The 21,318-nt window shown below is 53.5% G+C and overlaps 1 protein-coding gene across 1 annotated transcript in view; it reads right to left on the bottom strand.

The window, feature by feature from the left end:
• The window catches only part of CUX1 (cut like homeobox 1), a 473,579-nt gene that overhangs the window by 73,038 nt on the left and 379,223 nt on the right, over window positions 1-21,318 (bottom strand). Inside the window, exons 13-14 of the mRNA XM_007940080.1 lie at window positions 20,156-20,204; window positions 19,294-19,390 (exon numbers count right to left, since the gene is read on the bottom strand). Of these exons, the coding sequence (XP_007938271.1) occupies window positions 19,294-19,390; window positions 20,156-20,204 (146 nt within the window). The remainder of the gene's footprint in view (window positions 1-19,293; window positions 19,391-20,155; window positions 20,205-21,318) is intronic.

Here is a 21,318-nt window from a genome sequence, read left to right as displayed (position 1 = left end):
ATGGTTGTAATTTTTCAAAAGAAGCCGATAACTTTACAGAGCATGGTTTCCTCTTCCCAGACACTGAAGCCAACTCCTGGACGGTCTCAGCAGGCACTGGAGAGACACCTCACCCCTCCCGGCAGAGAACCCGAGGTGGGGTACAGCATGTCTCCCACTCACTGGGAGGATGGCTGTTCTGAGCCCCGGGCCACTGGCTGGCTCTGGACGTGCCTTCCTCCTGGACTGGGACCTCCTCATTCAGGCCTTTTGGGCGAACAAAGCTCTTTCTCACATGGGGCCAGAGAACCTGCCCTTTGGGCTTTGGGCCTTGGAGTCCATGACTAACACTCCATCCTTCCACTGGTTGTCTTTGCTTTTCTAGAATTTCCCTGGGCCTGACAAGCCCCAAATGCCTCCGGTTCCAGACATTTCTCTGTGAACCGTCCGGCCCGCTGGAGGCATGTTCCGCAGCCGCTGCTGCCCCCTCGTGCCCTCGACAGCCCTCGGAGGCCACGCTCTCGCCTGCTGAGTCACGTGACCATGGCCTGCCCACTCTGTGGTCAAGCGGAGAAAACGTCCTCTGGTTATGAGTCAGTGGCACCCTGTGGCCCTTGGTTCCCAGCTGAGGGATTTCTCACCTGAACTTCAAACGTTCTCTTTAGAATGAGAGTGGTGAGGATGCCAGTGGGCAACACACGGCAGCAGCAGTAATAGCAGGACTGTCGCCACCCCAGGCCGCACTCACCTTTCCTCAAGAAAGAGCCCTAGGTGAAGAAGGAGCACCGTGAGCCAAGCCGAGGCCACTGATCGCCTTGGTGCTCACCCACCACCTGGCCACAGGTCACTGAGGTCACCTCGAAGGAGCAGGAGCCGTCTGTTGGTCCTGCCCAGTTATATTTTCCTTACTATACAGACCTTACACCAGCAGCACCAGCACTATTCTACAGAAAGAAAAACCCAAAATTTTCCACAATCCACTTTTTTACTGTCACTTGATGGAAAAAAAAAAAAAAAAGGCCTCTGAGTTAGGGGTTTTTAAAGTGTCCACGTGTTCCAAAGGCTCCACCGGCCAGCCCCATGCTCTCATCCCTGCTACGTTCTTCCCTTCTCGGGACCTCTGTGCCCACAAAGCTCGCCACCGGAAGGCTCTCCACTCCGGCCCTTTCACCCTTTGCAGCCCAGCCCTTCCAGGCTCCTCAGTACCACACAGCCTCCTTGCAGCTCTGTGCCCGCACACACCAGATGGCAGCCGATGGGAAGGTGGGTCGTGTCTGAACCCAGGAACCTGTCTTTTCAAGGAGTGGTCAGTTACTTGATCTGTTGATAAAATCAAATTTCCCTAATGCAGGCTACGAGCAAGAAAGAGAAATGGACGGGGCACTTAGTTCTTCTGGGCCACCACATTTACAGCCAGTGGCTGGGTGGCCAAGGGCTGAAATCCCAAACCCAATGGCTTTCAGTGGCCCGGCCGAGGTGGGGAATAAATACTCCGTGCCCCAGCCAGCACTGCAGAGTTCACACGTGACTTTCCACAACCCTCTTCTGCTGTTGATCTATGGTTATATATAAATCAGTTATATTTTCAGCTGTTCAAAATAAACATGACTGCACTAATTCTGTTTGGTAAAACCAAGAGTTACCGTTTTTTTTTTTTTTTTTTATTTAATTTTTTTTTTTTTGTTGAGAATATACACAAAACACACCAACTCAGCTGTTCTACGCGCACGCTCCAGGGACACCGATTACATCCTCCGAGCTGTGCAACCACCCTCACCCTCCTTTCTAAGCTGTTTCTCCTCTAACATAAACTCACTGCCCCCAAGGTTCTTATCTAATCTTTCCAGGAGCTGTTGTCACTTTGGTTCCTTACAGACAGGCCTTAAAGCTAAAGGAGTGTTTGGTTTTAAGAAGATCTCAGGGGACACTTTTGGTCTAAAGCTTAAAGATGATCTCAGGGTAGTAGTTTCAGGGTCCATCCAGCCTCCGTGGCTCCAGAAAGTCTGGAGCTGATGAGAATTGGACATTCTGCTCTGCACTTTCCCCCTTTTGCTCAGTATTCTTCTACAGACCCTTGATCACAATGTTCAGCAGTGGTAGCTAGACAGCATCCAGTTCTGGTCTCGTGGCAAAGGAGGCAGTTATTCACGGAGGCGATCAGCCACACATTCTACATCCTTCTCCTGTTCCTGACTTTCCTTCTTCCTCCGTTGCTCCTGGTGACTAGAGACCGATTATTGTGCCTGGGATGGCTGCTTGCGAGCTTTTAAGATCCCAGACACTATGCAGTGAACTAGGAGGTAGAACAGAAGCACTAAACGTGTTATTAGTTATTAGTCCAATTAACTGGGATGTCCCATGAAGCCATGACCCTTAACCTCCAAGCCAAGGAACCAAATCCTATGAGGTTTTTGGCTGTACAAAAAGCAGCCTCAGTAGCTCCTCTCTCTTTTTTTTTTTTGTCATTGTTATAAATATATCTGTCACATAACTTTTGCCAGTTTAACTTATTACAGGTGTACAACTTATTGACATCAATTACAATAATTGGCTGTGCAACTCTATCTTTTTATATAAATGAGGTCATACAGTATTTGTCCTTCAGTGATTGACTCATTTCACTCAGCACAATGTCTTCCAGTTCCATCCTACCAGCATGTATCAAGACCTGATTTCTCCTCCTGGCCGAGTAGTATTCCACAGTATGTATGTTCCACACATTGTTTATCTGTTCACCTGTTTATGGGCCTTTTAAGTTGTTTCCACCCTTTGGCTACTGTGAATAGTACTGCAGTGAACAATGGTCTATGTCTGTTTGAGTCTCTGCTTTCAAGTCTTACATATACACAGGTCTATACACAGGAGTGGAATTGCTGGGTCATACGGTAGTTTTCTTTGGAGCTTTTTTGAGTGACCATCACACTGTTTTCCACAGTAGCTGTACCATTTTGCATTCGTAAGACTCTCAATTTACCCATATCCTTGCCAACATGTGTTATTTTCTATTTCTTCCCCCTAAATCTTAGCCATCCCAGTGGGAGTGGAATAGTATCTCATTGTGGTTTTGATTTTCATCTCTGATGGCTAACAACATTGAGCATCTTTTCATGTGTTTGATGGCCAAAAGTTACTTTCACTAACTTGTTTTGATGACAAGGAAGAGAAAATAGAAAACAATGTAGCCAAAGGCACTGAAGGAAGACTTGTGCCTGGTCTGGACCTTGTCATGAGATTTCCTGGGGCTGTAACTAGCTCCTTTGCCAATTCACATCTTTTCCAAATGCCCACCCTGACGTTTAGTTATGAAAATCAAAGAACTGATTGCTTGTTTAAGAAAATGGAATCCAATGGCAGAGTTCAAAGCACCAAAGCCTGTACACATGTCCCCCGTCACCGGTGGGCATGAACTGAGAGCATGACACACATGAACAAGAGCACCACCGGCCCTGTTCCCACCTGAGGTACGTGGCCTGCACTAGCTCCTGGTGTCATCAGGCCACAGCGCACAGCCTGTGGTCATCATGTCAGAACAGTGGCAACGTCAAGACCACCCACGTCAGAAACGGACAGCAGCAGCTGTGTTCTCAAAAAAGCAGCTGCTACTCTGTTGACGGAGAAGAGTGACCCGGAGCTGGCTAATTCTCCACGGTGGAGAAGACCTGGAACCCGAAACTCCTGCCTGACGCGCTGGGGAACAGCAGCTAGCTCAAGATTAAGCTGTGGTGACTGGGCCTTTCTCTCGCTTGCACAGGCTGCAGAATACACGTGAACCTGGACTATGAGCAGGGCAGTACCAGCTTGTTGGCTGTGGTCACAAAGGGCCCCCAAGTGAAAAAGCCACGCGGCAGAGGGCACGGCTGCTCCCCTCCATTGGTTCTCCAGAAGGGAATGACATCTCTTTATTCCTTTCTCTTTTGCTCCTCCCTTCAGTCTCTTGTGTCCTTCCCAGGGGCAAAGGGTTAATGACCCCAAGGAACCGTGGATATGAGATGAGATTGAAGCAATGAAAAACAGAAAAAAAAATACCCAGTGGTTAAAAGATCACACCTTCACACACACATACCCCTTTATCCATAGCTCAAGATCTTTGTCTCTAAAAAAATTGCCAACTGATCGGCAGTGACACTGTGCAAAGACAAGTCCTCCTGGGCCCCTCCCTCTTCCTCCTGGGAGCCTCCCTTCTGCTTCCCGGGCACGGCGATTGCGAAGCAGCGTGAGGTCAGGAATGATGGATGGGATGTAGAATGGAAGACAAACAAAAGGAGACCCAGAGACTCGGTCCCCAAGGATCCCGTGCGACTGTGCCTTCGAATGAAGCTTTCCATATTAGATCAAAGACAACGCTGACGAGAACACGGCCCCCCAACCCGTGACACACCAGGAACTCTGAGAGAAGGCAGCACGGAGAAGCCCGCTAGTCGTTGTACAGAAAACCAGACAGTGAGGGAATACCCAGGTACCCGTGACCTCAAGTTCTGGCCTTTCAAAACACGGTGTTAAGGAAGTTGCTCGAGGTTGGCACGGACCCTTAGTCCACTTTACTCTTCGTCTAGGCTGCCACGGCTCCCGGGGAAAAGTCACAGGTCATCAATGACACTGGTGGCCGAAACGGCATCAACTCTCCTTAACACCAAAGGCCATCGCGCTGGTGCTCAGTTTCCCAGAGGACCATTCAGAAATGGTGACACCCACCACAAGGGAATACAGCCCGACGCAATGGAAACTTCATCTCTTCTCATCGTAGAACAAGGGCCCTAGCTGCACAGTGGTTAAGGGCTCAGCTGTCAAGGGAAAGGCAGATGATCCAAACCCACCAGGCTCCGTGCAGGGAAGAAGACGTGGCAGTCAGCTTCTACAAAGGTCTACAGCCTTGGGAATGAGGGGGGACTTCTACTCTGTCATATAGGGTCGCCAAGAGTTGGACCTGACTCAGTGGCAGTGGGTGGGTTTGATCACAGTGCTGATCAGCAAGTTTGACATAAATCATTAAGGGAAATGGAGACGTTGAGGGGCAATGGAGCCGGGCAGAAGGAGGCCAACAGGAATTCTTCAGGGAGGAAAACGGATTCCTGCGTGAGCAGTGTGCTGTCTGGATGAGTGAGGCCACTCACTTACACGGCACCTTATCGCCATGGTAACCAAGCACAGTGCCATCTCATTAGGCCAACACAGTTTCAGCCCTGAGGTTGTCGCTCTTGCTGAAGGGCTGTGACTGGTGGGGTGGCAACAGAGGGCGAGGCTACTGCTCAGAGAATGTCCGACCGCCCGTCAGGTTGGCTTGGGGCTGGGTTCTCAGGCATTCACTGAGAACTTCTCACTGACGCTCAGGAAGGGGGCCTTCCTCCCTGTGGCACAAACCAACCCATGGTTGGAATTACCTTCCTGCAGCCGCCTGGCTCTATCCCGCTGAGCTGCCTTGGGCCCAGACCCGGTGGACTCATCGCTGCAGACAGACAGCACATCTCTCTGAGTCTAGGGGTCTCTGGGGGAATTCCACTGTAGCCATGGTGAGAGCAGGCACTCAGAATCCTGAGAAAACCCGAGGACCCGCGCTTCAGTCCCCTGCCTGCAGGGGGAGCAGTACTAACCACTTCCCCAGAGACAATGGTTTGTTTTAGCACCTCAAGAAAGACATTCTAGCGCCTCCAGCAGTCAGGGTCCCAGTGACGCACAACACTGACCACCGTCGGGTGATTCCATTCTTCCCTGTTCAATTCTCTGAGATGAGAGCTACCTTTATTTTCAGAAACACTCTTGAAAGACAGCTATAGTGAAGGAATCTTAGAGCAGGAAACACCCACCCTCTCCACAATGCGACTACCTCCCTTTCACTCCGACAAGCCCCTCTCTCTTCCTGACCCCCACAAGAAACAGTCCTGCTTAGCTACCTGTGTGATACACATGTTTTATTTTCCTACAGTCTTGAAATACCTTTCCATTTTTCTCCACGGTCATCATAGTTACTGTTTCTATGGGTGGCGTCCCTGTTGCCGGGAAGCATTGGGTAGACAACCTGTAATCAATTTCCCCTCTCACCGGGGAAACAGAGGGAGAGCCTGTCTGACCTCTTCCCTAAACCACTGGGAAGTTACACTGTGCTCAGTCTGGTCTAGGGGCCCACAGCCTTCTCCTTCTTCCTGCCCTCAACCTGCAGACTCCTCAGGAACTTTCAATTACTTTTTAACAAATATTATTATATATTCCTCTTAAGGAGCTCTGGTTGCACAGCGCTTAAGGCATTTGACTGCTAACCAGAAGGTTGGCAGTTCAAATCCACCAGCTGCTCCACAGAAGGAAGATGGGGCAATCTATCTCCGTAAAGATTTACCGCCTTGGAAACCCAATGGGGGTCGCTATGAGTTGGAATCGACTCAACGGCAATGAGTTTTTTTTTCTTTTTTTTCAATACTCCTCTTAGGCGTGCCATGAGTCAGCACTGACCTGATGGCAGCTTATCCGGTTTTTGGTTTTAGGCGCCCAGGCTGTTTTCCTAGGTTGTAAATGTGACCCTTGTAAGAACGTTCCAGCACAGCAGTGTTTACCTGCTATAATAAAAAGCAAGAAACCTTTTCTGCAGGGATTTGTTTGGACCTGGAGGGAGTTTTGGCATTAGTTATAATGGACCTGGGATTGTGCCCAACTTCCTGTTTTAATTAGGATGAAGGGGTTTTGATCTGAAAAAATTTAGTCACCTTCTGCCAAGCTCAGTCCTGCCTTGAATGGCACAGCAAATACTTCCAGAGAGTTTAAGAGGGTCCAACTTTCCGATGGAGCAGGAGGCAAGTCTAATTTTCCATGCAAATGTCTGCAAAACTCCAGCACCAACAAGTACGTCCATTATTTTCCCTAATGTATTTTGAATACAAGCCATTGCTGGGTAAGCTCTCCAGTAGAGGCAGTCCCCAAGTTACAAATGAGATCTGCTCCGAAGTGTGTCTAAGAACCTGCAGGTCAGTTGGAACAGGTGTGTACGGTCCTCACTTAGCCTTTACTGTAGCGCAAAAGAGGAAGTGTCCCTTCTCTTCAATGATGTGAAAGCTGCACGTGCCGTAAGGGAAGATGCTGGCAATGGTGATGGGGATTTTGTTGCAAGGAGGGGCTGGTTCAGTCATTTCACAGTGAGGGCGAATCTATATAAACACAGCCTGGATTTTGAGCCGAAATAGCACTGCCCTGCTCAAAGATGGCTGCGCTCCAGTCCAGGACGTGTGGGACTCTCCGAGTCCTGCCAACGGCCCAGGCTCCCCCAACCAGCTCCTGATAGGGCTCACCATGCCCCCTTTGAGTCTCTCATTTGCCAGGCTTTGACTTGTCATTTTCCCCGTTCGGGTTACCACGACAAAAACACCCACAATGTAAACATGCAGCTCTATTCCTGTTTCACTTCACTGGCCAAGACAGACCCAGTCTCAGTAGGTTCCAAGCCTTGTGTAAAGGGCAAGCAGGGGTCATCTGTCAGCCGGGCTTTCACAACCCGAGGGCTGCCGTACGATGAAACCGGCCCACCCAGAAACGAAGTGAAAAAGTATCACACCTGGGCCTTCTCTAGACACACCACCACTCCATGTAGATTTCCAGCCAAGAGCACGGAAGGCTTGGGTAACATAAGTCCCCTTTTTGGTCAAAACCGGTAAGAGCATGTAACACACAGACAATGTCCACTGGAACCTGACTGCCACCAAAATGCCCCTGAGTGCCTCTGTGCCGGGACCCGGGACTCTGAAGCAGTAGCAGCCACTGCTGCCCGGCGTTCCTGCATTGCACGTTTCCCCTCGTAAACTTCCAGCAAGCTGGTGGGCTTCACGCACCCTCCTTAGCTTTGTTTGTGGTTTCAATGCGTCAATGGGACATGGAGACTAATCAACATATTTAGAAGAAAAAGAAAGGAAGAAAGAGAAACAGCTCATGATACTGGCTGTGGCTCCAACCTGGGTGAGACAAGGTCAGCTGAAGCGGTTGCACAAAGGATGTGGGAGGGGGCCCCAGAGCAAAGGGACACAGGCCATCAGTGGCAGAGTGTGTCAGGCACCAAGCGAGCAGTCCTCACGGCAGGAGCAGGCATGACACTTGAAGGCCTCACAGACCTGCAGGGCTCTTGAAGGCCAAGGGGCCGTGGCCTGACCGTCTCCGCCCACACTCAGCCCTCCAGCACCCACCCAGCCGCGATGCCCACAGTGGTCCCTCTCTTCCAGCTGGTGAGCCAGCCCCATCTTCCAATTACACCCAAAGCTACTCCCAGGAGGTCCTCACTCCCCCTGGTGAACCCACTGTGGGGGCGATGTATATGCTAATAGCCCATCCCCCCCAGCAGACCAGGAGTCACTGTCCCTGACTTGGAACCCCACCCCAACAGCCCTGTACACAAGGCTTTACACCTGGAGCCAAAAAACAGAGCAGCAAGTAAGCCGACTGCGTGAGTCTCATCCCTCAGCTGCCTAGTCACTCACTGTCCACCAGGGGCAGCAGGAATCCAGTCTGTTAACAGGACACACTGTTTTCAGTTCGCTAAGTCCCAAGCAGGGATTGCCCTACAGACCCGAAAGAGAGGGACCAGGGAAGGGCATGGAGGGTGCCCCCAAAGCCGACGGGAAGCAGTCAGTTACCTGAGCTCACACTGCCCTGCAGGAGGGGGTCCTGTAGTGACATCACAGACTGGATGACTGTGTGAGAGAAAGGTCACAGTTACATGAGGAAACAAAGCCCCGGGACCTCAAGCTCCTAAAGCACAGGGACCACGTCCGCCACAGAGGCCCAAGGGGCGGGCCCCAGTCCTGACGGGGGGCGGGATGGGGCTGGGGGTCCGTGCAGGACCCCTGGGCTGTGGGCAGCGGAGGCCTCTCCCACGTACCCGTCACCTCCAGGCCTTTGGCTGGTTTTCCCTTCTCAACCCTCTGCCTCAGCTGCTTCATTTTCACCCACATTTATGTATAAACAGCATTTTCTTGATCGGGAACTCATTTTCTGCTGCTTATACAATTAGCTAGGCACAATCTTCCCCTAAAAACTAGTCAGTTCCATGGCAACAGGTGGTGGAGGAAGAGGGGCCACTCTCTGTCTCCTAGCATCAGCCGACAGCTGAGTGTGTGGCTGGCTGCCGCCCTGAAAGGATGCCGCTGCCTCCCCGCCTGCAGTCGTCCCGGATGGGGCTGCGGTGCCCTGACCCTCACTGAGAATGTGGTTGGCCGCCTCCTCCCATGATCCTCTGCTCCTTCTCCTGCTTCCAGCCCAGCCCAGGACAGGGCTACAGTTACCTGGCCCTTGCTGCTGCCCTTGGACTGGCAGGACACCTTGGCCCAGCTCGCCGTTCAGCCAGAGCTGCATCCGGATGAAGGGTTCACGGCCTTTCTGGGTCAGTTTGCTCCATGGCTTCGGCCTGGACAACATGTCGCTGACACTGCCCTGGGACAGGCCCAGCACCTTGAGTGGCAACCAAAGACATGCAGCCATTAGTGCAAAGCTTTCAGTGTGATGCGGCAAAACGTGTGTGTGTGTGTGTGTGTGTATGTGTGTGTGATGCAAAGCCACTGAGTCAGGGCAGAGCAGAGACAGTAACACCACCTAGGGACCACTTCCGGGGCTGACTGAGCTCAGGACATGCTGGCGGAGCTCAGTGGCCTGGGGCGGGGATATGCTTCTAAGGAAGATGCTGTACCCTAGCACTGGAGCATTTCAGGTGAGTGTGGGCACAGCCCAGGCCAGCATGGCCACAGCTCTCAGCTCCTGGTAACAGGCAGACTGGGAAGGAAGGGAGGGACTGTGGCCCTGACAACTTGAGGAAGAAGCATGTGGAACCATCTTGCTCTCTGCCTGGGGGTGCCAGGAGAGGCTGCAGTGTGGGGCCAAGGGTCCCTCCAGGCAGGAGCAGTGGCCGCACTGGTACATGGGCAGCAGTCGCTGCGCCGAGCTGGGCCAGCCTGGCACTGAGCCAAGGTTACCCTCTGACCCCACCCTGCTCGACGGCGGGGGCCCAGAGGTGGGCTGGTGGCCAGAGGGAGCCAGCCCAGACGTAAACGGCAGCTGCAGAGCCTGGACAGGCCGCACGTGTGTGTGTGTGAGGCCCCCTGCCTTCCCATCGGCCATCCGTGTGCACAGGCCCAGCCACCCCCACCAGGACACAGACGCAGCCTGGCTCACTCTCTTGGAGAGTTCTCAAGTTCCAGAATAAACCGCACTCACGGACCAAACAAGTTCAGCACTATGAAGTCTCTGCTAAATTTAAGGCTTGAGTGCTAACGTCTATTTAAATGTTCCCCAACGGTATTTTTACAATGCTAACCAAGACATTCCAAGGGGACTGAACGTCTCATCCTCATCTCTCTTCACCCCATCACCTTTTTGCAAAATCAGGACAAAGAGTTCACAATCAGGCATTGCAAGGATTTGCTGCTCACTGAACTGAAGGCAGGACCAGGCCACTGCGGCCACGTGCCCCTCAGAAGATGGCGTTTAGCAGAACGGGCCCTTCTCCTGCTTAGCGACTCATTACATGATGGAAAACAGTGCCTGTGCATTATTTTACGTTTGACAGGCATGGCAGGTCCTCCCCAGCAACATGCCAAGAACAGAGAGGGTCTGGAAGCTCATCCACAGACCGGTTCCTTTTATAAGCCGGTGAAAGACAAGGCAACCGGGGAACAGCGTGGCCAGCTCTGCAAAGCCCAGCCTGTGTGTCCCGGGCAGGCTGCTTCACTTCTCCACTGGGCAATACTCAGGCGCCTTCCGAATGATACCAGAAAGGTACCTCGCTGCTTTCCGTAGCCCCTGCTGTCCATGCCTCCTGGTTACGTGCACACTGGCCATCTCGGTGTGGTCACACTGTGTGCCTTTTGGGCCCAAAACAGCCCGCACAGTGTCTCTGGTCCTGAGACTCCTTCACCCACAGCTGGGGGCAAGCATTTAACTTCCCCGAGCCTCCGTTTCCTCATCTGGACCCTCACGGTGTAACGGGGGGTTTCTAGGATAGCACAGGAGGGACTGCTGGGCCCAGAGCCTGGCCTGCAGCGAGCACTCTATCAACATCACCTGGCAACTAGACGGTCTCACCATCAGCTTTTTGGCTGGGTGGGGAGTGCAGGTCCTGGAGGGCTGCTTGGTTCATTAAAAACAGTGATGGCCACACGCTCTAACGTAGACACTCAGTTCCAAGCAACGAAAAGAGATGGGGAAACCCGAGCCCCACCCAGGCCCCCTTACCTTCTCCCCGAAGATCCTCTGACAAATGCCGTTCTTGGCCAGCTTCTCTTTGACCTGCCGGGTGAGCTCTATGGTGTCCACTTCCTGGTACATGTAAATCTCATACTGCTCGGGCGTGAGGGGAGGGACCGAGGGTTTGGATGGCTTCGACATGGGCACGATTGGGGAGGAAGGCAGAGGGCTGTTCTGGGGTGTCTCGCTGCGGCTGGCTCCGGTCAGGCTCAGCTCCGAGCTCTGGGAGTAGGGTGACTCGGCGTTGGGCCATTCCTTCCAGTACTCAGACGAGGAGGGTCCCTGCAGCTGGCCGCGCTCGGCCCGCGCCTGGCTGCTGCTGGCTTTTTCTTTCCCGCTGCTGGAGTCTTCCACCTTTATTTCTTCCGAGGAAACCGTGTTCTTCCTGTCTGCCTGGATCGCGCTCCACCAGTGGTCCTTCCAGACACCGCTGCGACCTAACTCGTTTTTCACGTGTCTCAGGACCCCTTGGGCAGCCTCAGCCACTCCCGGTAGGTCCGGTCCGGGGGCATCCTGGGGCTCCTTTTTGATGGCTGAGGGGGTGGGCAGGGCAGAGACGCTGGAATCGGGAACTGACGAGGGTTTCTTCAGGGAGATGGCGATGGGCGAGTAGCTGGATGCCGATGACATGGGGGAGGTGGACAGTAACTTGGGGGTCAGGATGGTGATGTCTGTCTGGGACAGTGGCTCTTGCTTTAAGGCAGGGTTGAGGGCGGCCTGCTGGGCCTCCATTTCCCGGCGGGCTTGCTGCAGGATGGAGCGGATGGCGTCGTCGGAGTTCCCGCTGCTGGATGCGGAAGACAGCTGGGCCGGCTCAGCTGCGTGAGGTAAACACAGTGGTGAGGTGGCGGTGCCGGCCCGCCCTCGGCTGGGCACACACTTTCTCCCCCACCTTCCGTCTGAGCCCACCTTCCACAGCTTGTGGATTATTTTGAGAACACGCTGCTTTCTCTTTTCACCCCCCAGTCCCCCATCAAGGAACCACTTGCGGATCGTCTGAGCAGTAATAACAGAGAACTAACTCCTGCTCTGTGACCTGATGTCCTTACTACACAGCCAAGCGGCAGGATTTACCATCAGGATAAAAGGGGGAAGTGTGGACATGCTTAGTGACATGTCACCTTGAACTGCCTTTTCCTAACTTTTAAACTTTGGATTCTGACGCACTGTATCTGAAAATTCCAGCGCTTCTGTCAGAAGCTAGAACAGAACTTCCGCTGGTGACCGCAATGAGAGATGGGCACGTGTGCGTGACGAAGGAGGGGTCCTGGTGTGAGTGGACCATGTGGCTGGTCAGAAACAGGGAACCTTTCCCAGGGGAGGGGGAAGAGGATTCAAATGAGGTTGACTGGGACACCCCGGCCCAGGGGCCCTGGGACTCTGCGACCCTGGGGAAGTCGCGAGCAGCGGTGGGCCCCCGCACTCCCACCTGTGAATCGGAATGCTAACAGACTGGATCAGGGGCTGGTGGCTCGAGGTCACTCGCTGAGCCGGTTCCGAGGCACATGGCCAGGTCCAGCCCTGGAGGGTCTGACTCAGCGGGAGCCACGGGCTGGACCAGCATCTGTGGTTTTAACCAGCTCCCGGGCGAATGTGCTGGGCGGCCCCGGGGAGAACCACCGGAGGGACATCCCTGCAGGCGCTCCAGCTACGACATTTTGGGAGCCCATGACCTTCTCACCTTTGTGCCGTGTTCCCAAATTACATGCCTTTGTGTCTGGGGGAGGAGTCATGCACACTGGCTCTTCATCTGATTTAAATGTGCCTTAAGTAAGAACCTTTAATGCCTTTTGTATACTCTATTCTTGCCTCAGGGCCTTCCCTCCTCACCCCCACGGTTCCCACAGCATCCTTATGATGCAGGCTGTAGCCTAAACCCGCTGCCATCGAGACGAGACAAGGCCGACTCACACTGACCCCACAGGACAGAGCAGAACTGCCCCTTGGGGCTTTCAAGGCTGTCAGTCTTTACGGAAGCAGACTATTGCATCTTTGTCCCACGGAGAAAGATGCTGGTAGGTACGAACCGCCAGCCGTTTTGCTTAGCAGCTGAATGCCTCAACCACTGCGCCACTAGAACCCCTATGCAGACAGCACCAGAGCCATTTTGCGGATGAAGAAACTAAGGCTCAAGGCAGAATCAGGCAGACAGGGAGCAGATCTTGGGGCAGGCCTTCACTGTAAGTTGAGGTGTCTTCTCTGCCCAGCCAGCAGTCCTGGCTATCTGGTCACTCGGGAAAGGCTGCCTTAAACCTTAACCCTGGCCTCACAGAGCAAGCTCTGGGCATTGCCAGGCTTCTGAGCCCCCAAAAGAGGATTTCTCACTATTGGGGTTTCTGGAAGGAAGCAGAAGGCAACAGAGGGTCCCCCTCCACTGGTGCAAGGGCTGGGAGATCTGAGTTTAAATCTCTTTGATGAGTTTAGGCAAATTATTCAAACTCTGAGCCTGTGTTGGAGAATTAGGCACACTAGGATAGCAGACCCGTCTTCTAGGGTTGTTGCAAGGATTGAGTCTGGGCAAGGAAAAGGAGGTGGGAAAGCCTGGCTCAGGCTGGACCTTCAGAGTGAGCACCAAGCCCACCTGCCAAACAGGCCCGTGCTGGGGGTGCCTGGCTGAGAGGAGCGAGTGACCAGGTGGCCGCTTGTGCTCGGCTGCCGTGGCAGGCCAGGCAGGAGCCCTGCGGCCAGGTGCACAGGGAAGGGGAGTCGGCAGACCAGGAGCGTCACAGGCCCGGGGCAGGGCCTGTGCTCAGCCCCAGGAAAAAAGCCCAGACACTCAGTTCCCCATCAGCAGCAAGTCTGAGCTGACTCTGCCGTACGACGCCTGCCTCTCCAAATAACCAAAGACCAACCGGAGCACTCTCTGGATGGTGTGAACACTCCAGTCAATGCACTCGACCACTAACCGAAAGGTGAGGGGTTCAAGTCTGCCCAGAGGCGCCCTGGAAGAAAGGCCTGGGGACCTACGGCTGAAAAGTCAGCCGCAGGCAATGCTGGGAGCACATTTCTATTCTGACACACGGGGTGGTCAGGAGTCGGAGTCAACCTGACAGCAGGCAACTGGTCAGAAAACATAGCTCTCGGGGACTCCGCGCTGAGATGGGCCACGTGGGTGCCATTCAGACTGCACAGGACCGTCCTAGCACCATTCATTCCACTAGAGCCGATGTTCACAGCTTAGCCTTTGCCCCTTCTTTTCCTGCTGCATTTGATCAAGATGCTCATTTTAATTCCTACCTACGGTAGATATTATCCAAGTAACAAGCCTGTATTGAATTTGAAATGGAAACTTGATACAACCTGCTTGATACTTTAAGTCTTTAAGTGGCTAAAATACATTTAGCGGCTGAAAGGCAGGTTCCGGGCCAGGGGTGCATTCCTGAGTCAATGCTACGGAGGACATCGTGGTAAGAATGTTAACTCTCAGTGAGGTAGACATTAAACAGCTCTGCTCCCCTTTGGAATCTCCTAAATGCTTGGAAACCTATACTTATCATTTCTCTTTTTTAAGTTAATTACTGCCGACCAGAACCTGGCCATCGCTTCAATGCAGCCTGGCTGCCGGCAGCCACTGAGGTGGCGGGGGGGCCGTACCGGTTTTCTGCACCTGCAGCTCCCTCTTGGCTTGCTCCAGGATGGACTTGATTGCTTCGTCAGAGCCAGTCTCCGAGGCTCGGATCCGGGTGGTGATGTTACCTGCAGGGAGAAGGCGCACCATTGACATCAAACCCGCACCTTGAATAAAATGCAGTGCTGCACGAAGACAGATTGTGACAGAGAGCCCACGGGGAGGCTAGTGACGGCAAGGAGGTGGGCGTGGCCTCCCAGTGACCTTTGCTGGCTGGGACCGTGACACTGCAGGACAGGCTTCCTGCTTCATCTACCTTACAGTCAACACTAGTCTCCCAGTGTGAGCTCTCCCGTGACCTGAGCTGGACCCCACCCATGGGTTAGTATCAGGGAGAACGCATCATTTCATCCCGTACAAAGAAAAGATGAGAAATCAAAAGGTAAGGCTTTTTCATGAGTCATTTAAAAACTACACCAACTCCTCTGGCTTGGGCCTATATTCAGACTCTGAATATTTGTTTGAGGCTGGCGTCCCAAACAGGGAAAGTGGGATAGGAGAGAAAAAGGTTGAGGCTGACTGTGAACATCGATAAGAGAAAGAGGCAAATGCTTTCACTGAGAATGTCCTGAGCTGTCATCACACTGTCTCTCTCTCTTTTTTGAAATTTGGGAACAAGGAGAAAAGCCTGCAGAAATGCCTGAAGGACAAGGGTTCGTCTTTTCAGTCACACGGGACGCTCTGCACAGTAGCTGCGTGTACAGACACACTAAGCCACTGCAGCCCAGGGGCTGGCCCCAGTGATTCCTGGACGCAGCCCAGACGTTTGTATTTTTCACTGCCTTACTAAATAGGAACGGCCACGTGAAACCATCTGAAAACAAGTACACCGCCGGGACTTAGCCCATTAAGACGCAGCTCCAAAGAGAGCAGTGGGGATTGGCTCGCCAGGGTCCATGGGAAACTGGTTACATTTGGAATCTGTCTACTCTGGAGGACTTCAGTAAATTTCAGACTTGAAAATACAGGAAGCAGCAGAATCTGGTGTAACCAAGTCACCTCATTTTTCTCGGGGCAACGATAGTTACTCTCTCACTTGCTTCTGAGGAAGCAGGAGGGTGTAATTTGAATCGTAAGGGTCGGGGTGCATCAGACTTGAGGGGCTGATTCTCAGTGATGCTGCCCCCTTCTCCCCTCCAGTGTGTGCCCGAAAACCCGGGACTGGCAGCTCTGGGGGAAGGGGGCCGGGAGTACCTAAGCCCGTGCTTTGTTTTATACTTACTAGCTCTGTTTTTCCATCAGGTTCCAGGCCAGAATCACACTGCACAGTTTTAAGCAAAAATACACAGCTAAGGACATGCTGCTTCCTAGGTTACTGACTGCAAAGGAAAACACCTGCCTGCAACATACCTTCAGACCCATTTCTTCGTTTCGGTACTTCCTGAAATAGTCTGTTCAGGCTCTGGCCTGGATTCTCTGTTGAAAAACAAGTGTGGTAAGAACAAAACAATCAGGGGAACGGTGGTGTTGACGATATGGGCTGTGACATGAAATCTGAGCCACCTGTCACTAAATGAAGGGTGCCAGGGCTCCTGGGCTTAGGGCTTCCTGGGCAACTTGGGAGGTTCTGGAAACTTCTGAGAGGCCCTTCCCTCACTGACTGACTGGGCAGCAGAGGCCGTGGCTCTACTGCTAGAGATCAGAGCAACCTAGGAAGCGACCTATGACGTCGATGCAAAGAGGGCTGGGGGGAGGGGGGGTGCCTGCAAGCAGATCAGCCCCCAGCCCCCAGCACCAAGCCCCACGTCAGTCACCTAGAGCTGCTCAAGGTCAGTTAACGTCACCCCACAAAGCACCGTGTTCTTTGTGCAAGCAGATGCTGCTCCAAACGCTGCCCTGTTATCCACGTTTGAGTCTTAACTTCAGGAGGTTTTAATCAAGCCTGTAACTCCTCTCTCTCTACCCCTGTGAATGAACAGATGAGCCCCTATTCTTAAGAGAGAAAAAAAAAAAAAAAAAAACCTCACTGCCGTCAAGTCGGACCCGACTCATAGCGACCCCTCCTTGGGTTTCTGAGGCAGTTATCACTACGGAAGTAGATTGCCCAACCTTCCTTCCAAGGAGTGGCTGGTGGGTTTGAACCGCCAGCCTTCTGGTTAGCAGTCAATGCCTTAGGTGCTATGCCACCAGAGCTCCCTCAAGAGGGAAGGATGTCTTTAAATTACGGATGTACAGGCTTTTCATCTTTTGATCGGGGGGCCGGTGGGAACGGTTTTCTAACGCCACTGTCACGGATTTTGCTTAAGGCCGGCGTATTTGTTCGTAACGTTGAACAAATCTGTGACAGAAAGGAGACGCTATGACCCAGCTGACCACAGGACACGCTCTCCTCTGTGGGCTGGGGAGAAGAAGGGAGGCGCTGTTGGCTACGGTCTGCCCACAGAGACCAGGTCTGGGAGGGGATGGTTCTGGTGGATGTTGTTGCTATGGGGCTGGGTGGTTCCCAAGGGCTCCTCCAATGTGAGGCCAGCACTGAGGGCCACTCTAACCACTGGACACTAAACCTACTGTGATGCTGACAATAATACAATTCCCTCCAACCCAGTGCTCGCTCCCTGAGTTTACAGGGGCCAGCTGCTGAGTGACACGGAAAAGCCAGATCTCCCAAACCTCTCAGCTTCACCTCGTGCCTGCTGACCCCCGAGCTCTGCAGGTGACAGCACTGAAAAGCACCCTGGACGTGATGTGGAAATGCTTCAGGGCACGCACAGACGGACGGACAGACAGACACACACACACGCCAACCTGGCGATGGGCTCACGCGTGTGCCGGCCCGCGGGAGTCGCTCACCTCTTTGTCTGCCTTGGATGCTCCGGAGAGCCAAGATGTTCTGCTCGTCGGAGAGGAACTGCTTCATCTTGTGAAAGGGCTCCTTGCCGCGCACGGTCAGTTTATTCCATGGCTTGGGCCGCGCCAGAATCTCGCTCACGGACCCTTGAGACAGTCCCAAGACGTAATGTCCAAAAATGCGCTGTCCGATATTGTGCTTGATCAACTGCTCTTTCACCTGCCGTGCAATCTCGGCCGTGTCTATCTCCTCGCCCTCAGACGCGCTCCCAGCACTTTCGGACTGGCTGGGAGACGGGGCCATGCCGTTTACGTCTGGGCTTTGTTGTAACGGACTTTGGGAAGATATGGAGTTTGTGCTGTATGGACCTGTTGGAAAAATCATGCTTGTGCTTCCTGCGTCCTGCATGGCCTTGGAGTAGAAGGACTGCATTAGCTGTCGCTGGAGGAGAGAGTTTAGTGCAAATTTTCCTGTAGAAGCCAGGGGTAGGCTGGGGCTTGCCAGGGATGAGCTGAAAAAGTCTTGACTTAACCCCGCTGGTGAGAACTGGTGTGTACCGTTAGTATTGGAAGCCTGCTCCCCCGTGTTGCGGGGCAACTGAGAAGGAGGGGAGGCCGGCAAAGGTCCAGGACGCCGACTCTCAGGCTGGTCTTTCCCTTTTCTCCTGGCTGACCCTACAAGGAAGGGCAAACATAATGCATTATGGGGGATTCAAAAGGGAAAAAAACCAAGACCAAGATGCAAAGTTTGCCCCACAAAAGGGAAAAAAAATGCAGATTTTACAAGGGCCAATGAGGTGTGTTGGTTTGTTTTTCAATTGAATTTTTAATCAGCCAAACGAGGCCCCCCAAAACAAGCGACATGCATTTCATGTTTGCGCCTTTCTTGTACGTTGCAGCCTGGAGAATCCCCTTGACATCGGTTCAAACTCCTACAAGTGGCAAGGAGCCGGTGACACACACGGTGCAGAGTTGACAGGTCGCAGGCCTCGCCGGGCCCCTAGCATTCCAGCTACTACCAGAGGGCCCCCTGAGGAGCAGCAAACACTGACATTTTGGAACCAACGGATTCTCTCACACCACTTGCTCTGAGGCGAATGCACTGTGACAAGTCCACTCGATCGAAGGCACGCGCATTTTAAGAGTGAAATCGCATCAAAGCCCGAGACACCTTTAAACGGTTTACCAGCTGCCAAAACCAGAAGCACAGTCAGTGACGCCACCATTTCGGGACGAGCAGAGAAAGCCTAAGGGTGGGGATGCATCCCCACGGAAACCCAACAAGGAAGGAAAGCTCCCCCGTGCCGGGAAGGGTGGGGGAGACACTGAAGCCGCCCTCAGAGACACCAGGAGAGGGGCTGCGTTCGCCTCTGCCCCCGCCAACTCGCAGCACACATGACTAGAGAGACCAGAAAGCCCCCATCCTCGGGGGTCCCTCTCGGGTGTCCCACGACACTTCTGCAACCTGCCCCTTCGGACGCACTGAGGCTCACCCGAGGCTCCCCGACTCCGGCGACCCAGGGTGTGGGGCGGGCGGAGGAGCAGCGAGCGGAGGGACGCACCGAGGCGCATTAGTGAGGGTCGCACGGCCGGTGAGGCTCCCGCCATGCAGCTGCCCAGCGCGCGGCTCACCTGCCTCTTCCTCGACCCTGCAAAGTGAGCCCAGCACCACATGCGCGGCCTCGTCAACCTACCGCTCAGGTCGCTGTTGGAGATGCGCAGCGCGGCGTTCTCAGACTGCAGCGAGCGGTTCTTCTCCAGCAGCAGCACCTCCAGGGGCTTGGACGCGTCCTAGAGGGGGCAGAGCAGGGCTCACGCTGGGCCGGCCACCCCATCCCCAGGGCCCAGCCCCAGGACCCCGGCTCTCCACCCACTCTCCCTCTGGCTCTGACGCCTGTTAGAGAAGCTGATCTCCCCTAACATACACGTGGGAAAAAAAATCAAAGTTCCTTTTAAAAGGAATTAATTTTAGTTAAAGTGTCTCCTTCTTCTTCTAGAACTCACGTAGCTTCTAGACAATTAATTATTCTCCATTCTGTGTCCACATTCAAGCAAAGACATTGCTGCCTCCCAGACTTCCATCAGGAGCAGCAGGTGTCGGCTCGATTTCTTCACTGTTCATTGGCTACCACAGGACCCCACACTACTGTCACCCTGTCCCCTGCTCCCTTGCCACGTGAGGCAGCCGATCACCGCAGCCAGTCCCTTTTAGGCTGGTCTTGAATGGAGCCCAAGCCTGCTTTTCACCCATACTCCTGGCGCCTGCCCCCATTACAGGACATCCCGAGCTCATCTGAACGGAGTTACCAGTTCACAAGGCAAGAATTTATTTGGGTCCCCTTTTGCCTTTGTTGAATTCAGGACAATTCCCTTCAACTTAGTTTAACATCCCTGGAGACTTCCTCATCGTCTGTGGGTCATTCTCCAGAGAGAGTGCACAGAAAGATTGAGACTGTGGGGTTGCCGACAAAGGTTGTGAGGGCCCTGTGGGGTGGGGGCGGATGGTGACTGGCCGTGGGGGTGTGCCAAGGCTAAGAGCAAAGTGTGACGGTGTACCTGTGTCCCAGCGCCCTCGGATGGTGCAAACTCCATGGATTTCAGGATACTGTGGAGAGCAAGACAGAGCCGTTATTTGCTCCTGATACCTCCAATGACAGCCATGCTAATAAGTGCTAATGCTACAATTTCCTGCTCTCCAGGAACCAAGTAACTGACAACTTGAACAAGTTCCCTGGCAGTGGCTTAATTTGATAATGTCTCTAGAATAACTGTTCAACAGCAGTTGGCTGCAAAGTTTCTTGCCCAGCACGTTAATCGTGCCACACGGAATCACACCCCAGGCTTCGGAGAATGATTTTAAAGTTTGCTGCAGACATGACACTGGCGGTGACAGTGCGTCTGTGAAGCTCAAAGGGAATGAAAAAGTTGTGCCCCGGAAGCGAGAGAGGAAATCGTGCCTTCTCGGGCCTCAGTGCCAGAGGTGTACTTGATGCCATGGCACCTGGGGCCGGGGAAACGCCCCACTGTTGGATGGTCCCAAAGTGTGGCAAGCTGCCTCTCTCTGCCGCCAAGCACAAAGGTGGCAAGAGAAGGGCTCTATCGTCACTGGCCTCTGTGAACTGCTCTACCAAGTCCACGTCACCACTGTAATCTTTCTTTGGCTGTGGCTGTTCCTTCTGTGTGAGGCTCTCAGGGAGGAGAGGGGAAGTGAACCTGTGTTGTTTTAAGGAGCTGAAACACTGCGAAGGGAAGAGAGGAGGAAAGTGAGGCCGCCCAGTCAGGTGTCCGGCCAGCCAGGGCCACCCAGGTAGCGAGTGCAGTGCCCCACCCTGCCCTGCCTTCTGGCAGCCATGGATCAGCTCATCCTCCTTTTAGCTCAGCTCATGTATCTTCAAGGGACCATGGTGTGCAAAACGGGGCTCACAGGCACAGGGGCCCAGGGCTTGGGGGGCTCTGTCTCTGCCCAGGCCGCTGACCTGCTATAACTCAGGATCTGTTCTGTGGTTACCTGCAGTCATGTTTGTGGTGACCCTCGTCGTGTAAAGCCACCGTGGTGAACTGTAACCTGCATATTACAGGGCCCTCCTGAAGGTCACTTAGGGGCTCTAGGTCACATGAGGCCAGATGGTGAGACGGGCAGCAGCCTGACCAAGTGGCCCTTTCTTGGTGGCCTCCACGTTGCTGGCTCTATGTCCTTGTCCTTTTGGATATTCTCTTTA

The sequence above is a fragment of the Orycteropus afer genome, unplaced genomic scaffold (genome assembly GCF_000298275.1).
Source record: "Orycteropus afer afer isolate SDZICR_OR568_19922 unplaced genomic scaffold, OryAfe1.0 scaffold00006, whole genome shotgun sequence".
Classification (NCBI taxonomy): Eukaryota; Metazoa; Chordata; class Mammalia; order Tubulidentata; family Orycteropodidae; genus Orycteropus; species Orycteropus afer.
This window is presented reverse-complemented; position numbering and strand designations above follow the sequence as displayed.